Below are 12187 nucleotides of genomic sequence, written 5' to 3'. Positions count from 1 at the left end.
AGGTGGACTTTGTTTCCAAAGAGAAAATATGGTTGGATATGGGATTGGTAACTCAGATTATGCTTAGTAAGTATGAAGTTTCTTCCACCTGCCTTTTCTGGACCTATTTTATAATTCACTGTATTTTTTTTATATTTTGCATGGGGTGTATTGTTTGGTTTGATTTTTGTGTCTGAAGAAAGATTAAAAGAACTCATGTCTTTCCTTTTTTTTTTTTTTTTCCTGACTTATTCTAGTAGAGAATAAAACTGGAGTTTACATTAGGCATCTAACACATAGGCATTATTCTTGTGCTGGAAACCTTGACAGCTATGTTTAGTAGCAAAGCATGGTGCTGTATTGGATGTGCTTAAATTAATCTAGACCTCTGGGTAGTGCAGTGTTGGTTTTTTTTCCCCCATATATATGTTTGTTTGTATTATTCCAAGTAGCTAACTGCTGAGCACCATGCTTACAGTAGACTGCAGCTTTCATTACCAAAGTAGTAGGGTTGGCTCGGGACCCTTTCAACTTCCTTGGAATTCTAGAGATCTGTCAGTGTTGTGAGTGATGAACGTTTTGCATTTGTAATCCTGCATCAAATGTATTTGGTGAGTTCTGGTGACTTCATGAAGAGACTGGTAGATGTAAGGCTTATCTCCTCATCTCTGTTTACATTAGTTAGTTTCACAGAGTATTTCTCTTAGATGCAAACTTGTCTCTTTTTCTCTCTGCTTATATTTGAAGAGGTACTACTTAATACTAAGGCTGTTTAAGTCTGAAGACATGACCAGGTTTTTAGTTACCTGGAGTTCTGGAAGTGCTAAGTGACTTATAGTTGTGAATCATTAATATTGAAAATAGCTGTTTTTTTTATTTGATTGTTATTTAGTTTACCTTTTCTCTTGGTTCTCTTGTTTTAGAGACTCTACAGCGGTGGGTAATTCACTGGTCCATAAGCGGTCTCCTTTACGTCGAAGTCATAAGGCATCAGCATCCTCACCCAAACTGTCGTTACGTGATGGACAGAAAGCCAAAAAGCCACTGTGTAAATTTGAAGAAGGTCAGGATGTCCTAGCTAGATGGTCAGATGGCTTGTTTTATCTTGGAACTATCAAAAAGGTAAACATTTGTTGAACTTCACTGCAGTCCTGTAGTATGGTATGTTGGTTAAGTAAGACCGCGTTATTGTTCCACTTAGTTAAGATTAAATATATTATTTTACTTAGTCCTTTTACTCATGGATTCCATTGTATTCATGTTTTTCAGATAAACAAACTGAAACAGAACTGCTTCATTATATTTGAGGACAGTTCCAAGTCTTGGGTTCTCTGGAAGGACATACAAACAGGCAAGAACTTCAGTGAAGTAGTCGTTTGGTATTTTATCTGTTTAGATTACTATATCTGTAAAAATAAATTGTTGCATTGTATTCATTTTTCTAAAAGAGCGATGTAGTGTAAGGTGGTGCAGGATAATGCATTAGGCAAATTAATACACAGTTTCTTTTCAAAAACTCTAGATCATTAGTTATTTCTTTGTGTAGCGGAGAACGCTTTTAAAAAATGCACTTTTTTAATTTTGATGGTAGTGGAGTGTAATGCTGTCTCAACAGAAAACTCGCAGAACCTCATTTGCATTGAATTTGTTCTGTTTTCAATTGAAACAGCATAGCACAGAAAGAAAGCAAAGATTTGAAAATGCTGAATTTAAATGGAATTATCATATTTAAAAGTAACACCATAACTGTGTAACAGAAACCATTACAGATTTGGGGGTATTCATGTACTCTAAAGAAATGCTCAAGTATCAAGTGAGATGTCTGTTTTCTATTAACTTTGGTTTTTCAGATGTTTGGAGGAGTAGCAATTACTACAATAATCTAATGCTAACAAAGTGTTTATGACAATTTCAGTGATGGTTTTGTCTGAAAATCAGTGAAAACTCGCTCGTCAGATAAAAGTAATGAAAGTAATGGAAGCTCCTTCTGATTCTTGATGTTTAAACAGACATTCTGACTTTTCATGAGAAAAGCTTTGTGTTCATAATAAGAAAAAAACCAAATGCTTCATTTCTGAGAACCTTCTAAAATACTGCTGTTTGTTTTCTTGCTCTGTAGCACTAATGGTCACTAATACATTTACGGTAAGCTGAACTTTAGTGCACGAGTATGATAGCACATAGACTGAATAATTTGTTTTAATCTAGATTGTTATACTGATATGTGGTGTCACTGAAGCAAAATTAACTTTCCATTCCAGTAATTTTTTTCTCTGTGTGTTTGGGCAAACCTATCAAAAAAGTATGCACGAAGTTGTGTATATTATGTATTGAAAAAGAAGAACAAGCTGCTGCAATGCCAAACATGTCTATCTATTGTCCAGATAGGATTTATTGATGCTAATTTTTCAGTCTATGCTTGTGTTCCTTATTCGCAGTTATTTAATTTTTATTGTTGTTAAGGAACCATAGAATGTATAGTAAAATAGACAACATGTAATCTATATGAATCTGGTGACCTGTCATAAGTGATATAAATGCTTATAATATATGAAGTCCATTCGAAGTGTCTGAGTTTATCTTTTGTTCGAGTGTTAGGCTCTGTAAACCTCTCTATCTACAATGCGTGGATCTGTAACTCATTTGTAAAAACAAAAATCATACGCATGGTAATGGATCCGATTGCAGCTGTAGTCTGGAAATGACAATGACAAAAAACACACTTCTGTGTTTTTCTAGGAGCCACTGAAAGTGGGGAAATGGTCTGTACAATATGTCAGGAGGAGTATTCAGAAGCACCAAATGAAATGGTTATATGTGATAAATGTGGGCAAGGTAACTAGATTTTCTTCCTGTTTCCTGCATTTTAGAAGATTTTTAATTTGTTTTCTGAAGGAAGATGTTGACATGGCTACCACTGACTGCTAAGCTGATCTTAAATTTCATAGCTCTTAGAGGCTATTAATAGGTCAGTGAATAATGTCTGTCCATGTGACTATCATGTATTCCCTATGTAAAGTTACTTGTCTTACAAAGATGATTTAAAAGATCATTTTGCTACTAATTTTTTTGATGGAGTGTTTGGTATTTGGTCAAGGATAATGCATTGTAGTTGCATTAAAATTATATATAATTACTTTACCTTAAGATTTTCTTTTGCCATTTTTATAACACCTTGGTTAATTATTTCTAATACAGGTTATCATCAGCTGTGTCACACACCAAATATTGATTCCAGCGTGATAGATTCAGATGATAAATGGCTCTGTCGACAGTGTGTTTTTGCGACAACGACGAAGGTGTGTTACTTGAAGTAGCACCTGATACATATTACTTACTTAATTGTTTCGATTTGAAATCAGAAACTCCTCTTCCTAATCTGATGTGAATGGGAAAGTTGTGTATTTTGGAGATAAATATTAAGTTTAGAAATAGATGACATTTGTCTTTGAATTAGCTTTTAAGTAAATATGCTAGTATACTAAAGCATAAGTGTGTATGAGAGCATTTAGGATTTTGGATTATAGACAAATTTTGGTAAATGAAAAAGTATTTGGAAGTTTAAGGAATGTGTTGTTGTTACTTTTGTAAACTACTGTGTTTATTTCAAACAGAGGGGTGGTGCGCTTAAGAAAGGACCAAATGCCAAAGCACTGCAAGTCATGAAACAGACTTTACCATATAATGCAACAGACCTTGAGTGGGATGCGGGTCATAAAACCAATGTCCAGCAGTGTTACTGCTATTGTGGAGGACCTGGAGAGTAAGTAAATAGATGATCTCTGTCACCTTTTCTCCATAAGCCACCTGCAAACCTCAGTTCTGATCCTAAAGACAAGCACTTTTGAAGTTCTTTGAATGATTTTAGGAAGGTATGCTTATAAAACATTGCCTGTTAATTTAAGTTTCTATGGATATAAAGAGTGACACTCTGAAAAAGAAATGGGAATATTTTGTTGCTCTGGTATTGTTTAGATTTGCACAGATACTTCACTGTTTATTCATGTGAATAAAATTATGTTGAGTTGTTCCCTTGTGTTTGAGTCAGGTATAATATTAAGAATAGTGTGAAATAGAATCCTGTCTGTTCTGTAACACTATGCCTTATACTGTAATTATTATGAGGGTAGGGGTAAAAAAAGGGTCTCTTTCTTGAGAGTATTATGAGGAACAAGGACATCCAAATAGGTGGAGCTTGAATACTCTGGTATCTACTCTGGTATCTGCACAAGTGAGTGGATGAGTAAAGTAGCACTGAGGGTTTGATGTCAGGGCAAGTCAGTCGTGCAAGAAAGCAAAGTATTAAAACTTCTACTTAATTTATTCCTAGTTATTCTTTACTAGTAATTGTTCACTGTAGAACTAAATGTTGCTGAAATGTTCTTTCAGATAACAGTGAAAATTACTTTGTGTCGGAAGATCCCTTGCTGTTTAATCTAAGTATAATGAAGAGCCATTTCGAGTAACTTATAATGCATCTTGTTTTTCTTTCTGTTGGTGAAGCTGGTATCTAAAGATGTTGCAGTGCTGCAAATGTAAGCAGTGGTTCCATGAGGCTTGTGTGCAGTGCCTCCAAAAGCCAATGCTTTTTGGTGACAGGTAAGAACATTTGTGCTGTACTTTATTGTTGTTTTCATTTTAATTAGGAAGAAGTATCTCATAGATGAACTTCTAATAAAGCGTGTGTAGTACTCAAGTGTTTTTCAAAAACATTGTGGTGAGTTTAGCATAGAAAATTACAGAAAAGAAAATGTGTTCAAGTACGGGGGGGTGCTTTTTGTCATCTCCTTAAACAGTGTTGTTGAACAGCCTTTAAGCAAAAGAGGAAAAGAAAACTAGGATGAAGTAATCAGTGGATAGCTGATTTCAAATTTACTGTTATTGACTTAACCGTTGGTGGAGGTTCATTATGCCATAGGCTACTGGGGGATCAGAAGTGTTAAAGCAGAACACCATAGTGGGCTTATAATATAGATAAGAGTTTTCTAGATCTCACCATACATTAGTAACGGCACTTTTTGAGTGAGCACTTTGTGCTTTGAAGTAGGCTGTTGGTATTTATGTGCAGATGAGAAGATCTAGCAACTGTGTGAAAATGTGCCATTAGTGGAATGTGATAGATAAAATGTTCTCCTGCTTGTTCCATTGCTCGTAGCTCATCAGTGCTTCTGTTTCCATCTAACTCATCTAGGTCCCACTAACTGTTTTCCTGCTCACTTGGAACTACTAGTAGAGGGAACTGGAGAATCAGGAGGGATAGTCAGATGACAACTCTATATTCTGTTCATGTGTGATGAGTGAAGCAAAAAGGAAATGAGAAAGGGCATTGGTCTGTGCTTTTGTTTTAGAAAGAGCTTGGAGTAGGTGGAGCAAACGAAGGAGAAAACTGAGTTAAGGAATCAAGAATTATGTATAATTCATGATCTGTTGTGGTTTCGTTTCACCCTTTGTTGTGCTGAATGTTTGTTTGAAGAAATTAAGATCTAGAAAGTGCTCTTTTAGATGCATACTTGCTTAGACTTCTACGTTTGAATGAAAGGAATAGGGACACTGGGGAGCGCAGTCACTGGTCAGGGAAGAAAAGAAGGAAGATGTGGAATGTAAAATTTATGAAGTAGAGACCACTACTGGGTCCGATATAAGACAATACACAGGAAATTGATAACAGGTGGAGGGACTCAAATGTCATGTGGCTGGGTTTCTGGCCTACTTGATTTTTCGTTTTCCCCAATACATCCTTGGAAAAAAAAAAATATGAAGAGTCCTTTTTGGAATTAAGAGGTGACAGTTCGTAATAAGTAGCATGTTAAAACATCTTTTATGTATGTATATGTGTGTAAGGACACCCACCACCTAGAAAACATACATATATATGTGTGTATATTTTTCTAGGTTTTATACATTCATTTGCTCAGTTTGCAGTTCTGGACCAGAATACCTCAAACGTTTACCCTTGAGATGGTAAGTGCAATTAAAATAAATAATTGAACATACATGCTGCTTTTCTTGTTGGTATTTATTGTTGGTCTTGTTAAAAAGGAAATTCACATGCTGTCATCCATCATTTGCTGAGTTCTTATATAAACTGGGGCAGTTTTTCTTTCAAAGTTTATCCATAAATGCACGTGTATTTGCACTTGAGTTCTCTTAGGATTTATTCCTAGAATTGTTCAGTAAAGTTGCACGTAAGTACTTGCTTGTTGTCTATTTGAAGATACCTAAGCAGAATTCCTTTATTCAGGCTTTGTCTCACTGTTAAATTAAGTGAAATGTGTCAAGTATAAGAGTAAACAGCTTGACATGCTTTCCAGTGGTTTACTTGATGATGTTCCATGTTGTAGTTTGAAATACTTCAACTGCAGCTTGTATTAAAAGTAATATCAACTTAATGGATATATGTGCTGACAAGTATAAGGTAAAAATTACCTTGCTAAATTTTAGTTTTCACCGGAATACTTACATGAATTCAGAATTGCTTTGGATTTTAAAGGAGCATAATGAGAATATGAGGTGAGGCAAGCATGCATGTATGATACAAAACAGCAACAGCCACATTAGGTAGAGAAATGATAGGAGATAACATAATGTTTCCTGGGTTGAGTGTTCTATGTTGTGCTTTATTTGTCTAACTACATTATGCTAATCTTTTTAAAGAAATTTTGTCAAAGAAAAGCAATTGGGGATTTTTTTGGTGAGTCTATATATTTTTGAATTCTAGGGTAGATATAGCACATCTATGCCTTTACAACCTAAGTGTTATTCATAAGAAGAAATACTTTGATTCGGAGCTTGAACTCATGGCATACATAAATGAGAACTGGGATAGATTACATCCTGGTGAAGTAAGTAGTTGGAATGGTCTTTCTTCCTCACTTTTCACTGTGCATGTGTTGGGGACCTCTGAACTGTTTTATGTAGGAATATTAAATTTATTACCTTAACATCTGGTAACTCCAAATGATAGAGATGATCTTCAATTTCTTTGCAGAATTAAAATATTTAAGTTGTGTATATTTTTCTGCTCTGTAAAACTTCATTTTATTGTTTGCATGGCAACTTTATTTTTTAACTCAACTATTGATTCTGTAGCGTATATATTTTGTTTTTATTTTTTAATTGTCTCATAGTTGCTTGAATATTTTCATGTATGCAGACTAGTAAACCTATGCATATAACTGAATGCAGAGTGTATTTAGTATGTAAATATCAATACTCTAAGGTAATACATTAGAAATCACTGTACACAAACATTTCCTCTTTCCTCCCTGTTCCAAGCATGAGTGTAAGCAGTTTGTCTATTGGTCTTAAGGATTTTGACTTTTTTCCAACCGTTTGGGCTGTTATCAGGAAAATATGTAGGAAATCCATTTCCCCTAGCAAATTGACTTCATGTTTAATGTTGAGGAATGATGTAGGTAGTCTTTTGGTTCTGCATTTAAGGTTGAATGCAGAGATTTTTGTTGAAGTGACATTGACATACTGCAAGTGGAGTGTGTGCTTTTTTCTTGCATAAGTGTTCAAGGTTTTGAAACTTTTAAACGTAGGTGGTATTTAAATAGTTGGAACTTCTCCTAATGTATTTCCTACTTCTGTATTTATTTTCAGTAAATTAATCCGTTCATTCTAGCAGATACAACATGAGAATGAAATGTGTTCTTGGTTTAGATGATTGACATGCACTATTACTTTTGATAATGAAAAATACTTTATAATACGTATGTTCAGAGATTGTGAGTGGCCTGTGTGGAGAAATCCACAAATATTTATTTTTGGCTAGTTAAGGTGGGAGGAGAGAAAAATCCAAAATGAGAAAGCGCGCCTGCCTAAGTGGTACTTGGAATTCCTTAAGCAATATTTCTGTACCTCAAGGAAACTGCTTTTTTTTTTCTAATCAGGCTACTTGGTTTTTGTTTTTCAGGTTTGTGGGGTTTTTGTTTTGTTTTGTTTTTTTTGAAGGGCTATATTTTGAGTAAGCAAATAAATGCTGTGTTGAGGAAATGTTCAAGGTTATTTATTCTGATAAGTTTCTAAATGTCTTATGACACTGGGGAAAGTTGTGTCTTAAAAAAATAAAGGCAAGTATATTTTTACCTTTTCTGATAATCTGTCGTCTTTGAACAGAAACTAGTCACAGAATAACATACAATACTAATAGTTTGAGTTTTCTAGTAATCTTCGCTGGCTGCTATGAGGCATAGTACATCTTTCTCTAGATGGTTAGAATTGAATAAGTGTTGGTGGAATTGAATTACTAAGATAGGAGTAAATGGTGGAATTATTACAATTCTTAAGCCCATATATTTTTATCATGTTACCACTTGTGATGCAATAAAAAATCTTGTAGGCTTCTGTGGCTGTGTGCTGAAGAATTGCAAAACTTGTGCATAGTAACGGATTGTGTGAAAATATATGAAAAGATACCTTAAAACAGCTGTTACTTCACAAAAGTTGGTCAGATTTCTCTTAACTTTGGCAGTCAAGTGGTTTTACTGAATCTTGCAATGTTAAAAGCTGGGCTCTTTTTTGAGTATGTATTGAGATTTTAGAAATTGTTAAATGTGTTAGCTTTCTTGTTTAAGGAGAATTGTATTATTTGCAAGTATCTGAGGGCTTTCTCTTGAGCTGCAGTTGTACAGTTTGCTCTGTAGTATTCTTATTAATCTTCGTGCTTTGTGAGCTGTAGAGCTGTTGGCCAGCTCTATAATTAAAGATCAGTTGGCTGCAGATCCACCTGGGTATAAATTCTGGAGCATTTTTGCGTAGTAACTGGAAATATGGTAGCTACACTACTGTATTTAAAAATACTCTAAATTCTAATATATAAATGTTGTGTCCACCTCTTGAAAGTCATCAGTGCAGACAGAAATGGGAATTAAACCTTTGAGCAAGATTTCATTAAAGCAATCACCAATAAAACAACTGAAGTTCTTGTACTCTTCTTGCAGTCTTTTACTTTGGGTGTACTTAATGCTACTGAGGTACTCATGTTAGTGATCCTGGGAAGGCAGACTATGGTCCTTCTTGTTTACTAAAACAGTTTGAAATGATTTTCTTGTACTACATAAACAGAAAACCTAGGTTCTTTGACCAGGGCTTGTCCCTAATGTAAATTCTGTGAATGTGAATCACAGAACATATGGAGATTTGAAAACAAACAAAACAAAACAAAACAAAACAAAACAAAAAAAAAAAAAAAAAAAACACCACAACTAAATGACTAACACCTTTTAAGGGTTAAGTAGTTTCTACAGGTAATATTTTTTTAAATGTACTCCAAATTGATAGTTTTAATGACTCAGAGTAACTGGAAGCTTTCTATTACTGAAGAATTAGACTGGCTAAATAGTTTCGTAATTCTCCACAGCTGGCAGATACACCAAAATCTGAAAGATATGAGCATGTACTGGAGGCACTAAATGATTACAAGACCATGTAAGTTTTTTGATATTTTTACTCTAAATGCTTACAGCTTTGTTATTTGTAGTTGTCAGTCTCCTTTGCTCAGTTTATCTGATAATCACTGTGGTTGTGTTAACGTTGACGTTTTGAATACTGTTTCTGTTTCAGAGTATAACACCCCATACCTATTTGAGTGGATCCCAGATCATGAGAAAAATTGTTTTAATTTGCATCCTCTTCCCAGTTCTCATTCTGTATTTCAGATTGAGGATTGTGTTAGCGGGAAAAGGTGAATAAAAATAGCATTAGGATGAGTATTTTAATTTGCATAGATTTGTTTTGCATGAATATTTTATTTTAAAAGCTGCTTTCCCTGGATTCAGAATGTTAACAATGAATTTAAAATCATCTAGGTTTATGTCTGGAAAAGAAATAAAGAAAAAGAAGCATTTGTTTGGCTTGAGAATTCGTGTTCCTCCTGTGCCACCAAATGCTGCTTTAAAGGCTGAGAAAGAACCAGAAGGAACTTCTCATGAGTTCAAAATTAAAGGCAGAAAATCATCTAAACCAATCCCTGATGTGAGGTAAAATAATCCCATGATTTTTTAGAAATGTTGTGGTAAATAGGAACTACTTCAAGTACTTCATTGCCTACAAAAGAAGTCCTGCTCATTGTATAACGTCCATTTCTAAATAACTGTAAAGGTGGACTGTTTGTATGTTTTAAAGATACTTTAAAGTTGTAAACTGATGTAGTTGCATGTGTTCTTTAAAGGCGATTATGAGAGCAGAGTCTTCAAGCTTATTAGTTTCCTATTATGAGCCTTTTGAAAAACAAAGCACAAACCAAAACAAGCATTGTGACATTTGGCAGTAAGAACAATAAAGGCTATCCGAACCTCACTGCCATTGGGAGGGAAAAAAAAACCTTCCTTTCTGGAGCTTTTATGCAAAGCTGTTAACTAGGTTTCTAAATAGGAAACACGATGTGCAGTTCTGGCTTGCGGTAGTAGATGTGCTGTTTCTTTAACCAACACTTGTTCATTCCTCTTCAACGTTAAGGAATCGGTAATGTCGCTAGAAACAACTTTATCTGTGTGATGATATACAGGCAAATTATTTAGCTTTTACATGACAGCTTCGATTTGCCAGGATCTCGGTTAGCACAATGTGTATTCATTGCCAAAGGAAAGCATTTATTCTTTGAAAATTATCTTCAACAATTTTCTTCAATAAGAAAAAAATATAAATTTTCTTCTAGGGAATTAAGTAATGGTATAGAAAGAAAGGGGAAAAAAAAATCAGTAGGTCGTCCACCTGGTCCCTATACAAGAAAAATGATTCACAAAACTCCAGAGTCGTCTCCTCTGGTAAGGTTTTGGATATGTTTCTTTTATTTTCTCTAACTGGATTATCATTTTTGAAGAAAATTATAATCAGTTAATCTAAGTCGTGATGTTCCTCTCCCCATTTGCCCTCAAACTAAGCTGAATAAGCAATTAAAACTTAATCTGAAGTACTCTTCCTTTTTTCTTAGGATACTGAACCAGTTCCAGTGATAGAGACCCCAGCATTGGAATTACCCTGCTCTGTTGGGTAAATTAAAAACAAACAAAAAGCTTAAGCTATTTTAATATAGCATGTCATTTATTTGTTTGCTTCTGAAATGTCAACTCAATTTTTACTATAAGATTACTTTCATTACATGGCAACCCTGTTATCTTACATATCAGGAAATCCGATGGAACTGCACATTCATCCAATACCTCAGATGTGGAATCCACAGGTGCTGCCAGTATAAAAGAAACTACCTCATCTAGCATATCCAGACATTATAGGTAACAGTTGAATTACTCTATCTACTGTATTGATTAAGGATTTAATATGTTAATTTTCACAAGATTTTTGAAGGGGAGACACAAAGCAAGTAGTTCAGCAGTACTTTACCTGCAATAAACAGAAGTTACAGAAATTGTACGGGAATTATCTTGCCAAAGAATGATTTCTAATGTTCTATGCCTAGTTTCTAAAAACCTGAGGTTGTATTAAGCTAATACAAGTGAGTTTGGAGCCTTTTGGCAAACTTCAGCTAAATTTGAGCCAGATACTTCCAGAGAGGTTGTATTTCAACAAGCTTTGAGAAGATTCTGAGAGAGACTCAAAACAGCAGCTCTTTAAAAGAAGAAAAGAAAGACAAAACAAAAAAGCAATTTTGCAATCATCTGCAGTCTAGTCACTGCCAGTGATGTGTGATAGTTTTTTTTTATTTGTTCTTGTTTTTGATTGAAGCTTTGACAAAGCAAAGATAGAAGATAAGGAGATTGATGCAAGTTGTGAGGCAACTATTGTAGATATGAAACACAGATAGGAGTATTCCAGAATTTGAAGGAGAATGGACAAGCATTTAAGATGTTGCAGAGGATATGGAATATCTGAGAATATGGGGATTTGCTGGTAATTGTTATAGCGAGCTACTGAGATGTGAAGTAGAGCTGTAAATTGATTGGGAATCTAATGAAATAGAATAGAAGAAAATCTCTTCACAGCACAGGTGCTAACTATTGTTCATTGTTAATGTAAAATGCACACTTAAATTACTTTTACAGGAGACAAGTAAACTCCTTAAACACTTATTGAGTTTACCTTTCTAACAAAGGTCACAGAAGAGCAGATGTGTATCTTATGGTAATTTTGGCAACGTTTGTTTTGGAAGGTTTGTATACTCATTTTAAGGAATAGTGAGTATGCTGTAGATTTTACACTCTAAAAGTTTGACTCAGTCTTCATAAATAATTATAATCCACCTTTA

General features: G+C 34.5%; 1 protein-coding gene across 4 annotated transcripts in view; it reads left to right on the top strand.

Moving 5' to 3' along the window:
* The window catches only part of MTF2 (metal response element binding transcription factor 2), a 32502-nt gene that overhangs the window by 10863 nt on the left and 9452 nt on the right, over window positions 1–12187 (top strand). For 2 of the 4 annotated variants that reach the window (XM_085232068.1, XM_085232067.1), the window contains exons 2-14: window positions 903–1101; window positions 1249–1330; window positions 2719–2814; window positions 3178–3278; window positions 3594–3742; window positions 4483–4578; window positions 5872–5940; window positions 6698–6821; window positions 9344–9411; window positions 9792–9962; window positions 10640–10748; window positions 10916–10974; window positions 11112–11216. In XM_085232068.1, coding sequence (XP_085088194.1) covers window positions 903–1101; window positions 1249–1330; window positions 2719–2814; window positions 3178–3278; window positions 3594–3742; window positions 4483–4578; window positions 5872–5940; window positions 6698–6821; window positions 9344–9411; window positions 9792–9962; window positions 10640–10748; window positions 10916–10974; window positions 11112–11216 — 1428 coding nt within the window. Of the gene's footprint in view, window positions 1–902; window positions 1102–1248; window positions 1359–2100; window positions 2125–2718; window positions 2815–3177; window positions 3279–3593; window positions 3743–4482; window positions 4579–5871; window positions 5941–6697; window positions 6822–9343; window positions 9412–9791; window positions 9963–10639; window positions 10749–10915; window positions 10975–11111; window positions 11217–12187 lie in introns of those variants that run through there. The other 2 variants (XM_085232069.1, XM_085232070.1) reach the window with 2 other exon arrangements.

The sequence above is a fragment of the Meleagris gallopavo genome, chromosome 10 (genome assembly GCF_905368555.1).
Source record: "Meleagris gallopavo chromosome 10, MGAL_WU_HG_1.1, whole genome shotgun sequence".
Classification (NCBI taxonomy): domain Eukaryota; kingdom Metazoa; phylum Chordata; class Aves; order Galliformes; family Phasianidae; genus Meleagris; species Meleagris gallopavo.
Note: the sequence above shows the minus strand (reverse complement) of the source record. Positions and strands in the feature narration are given on the sequence as shown.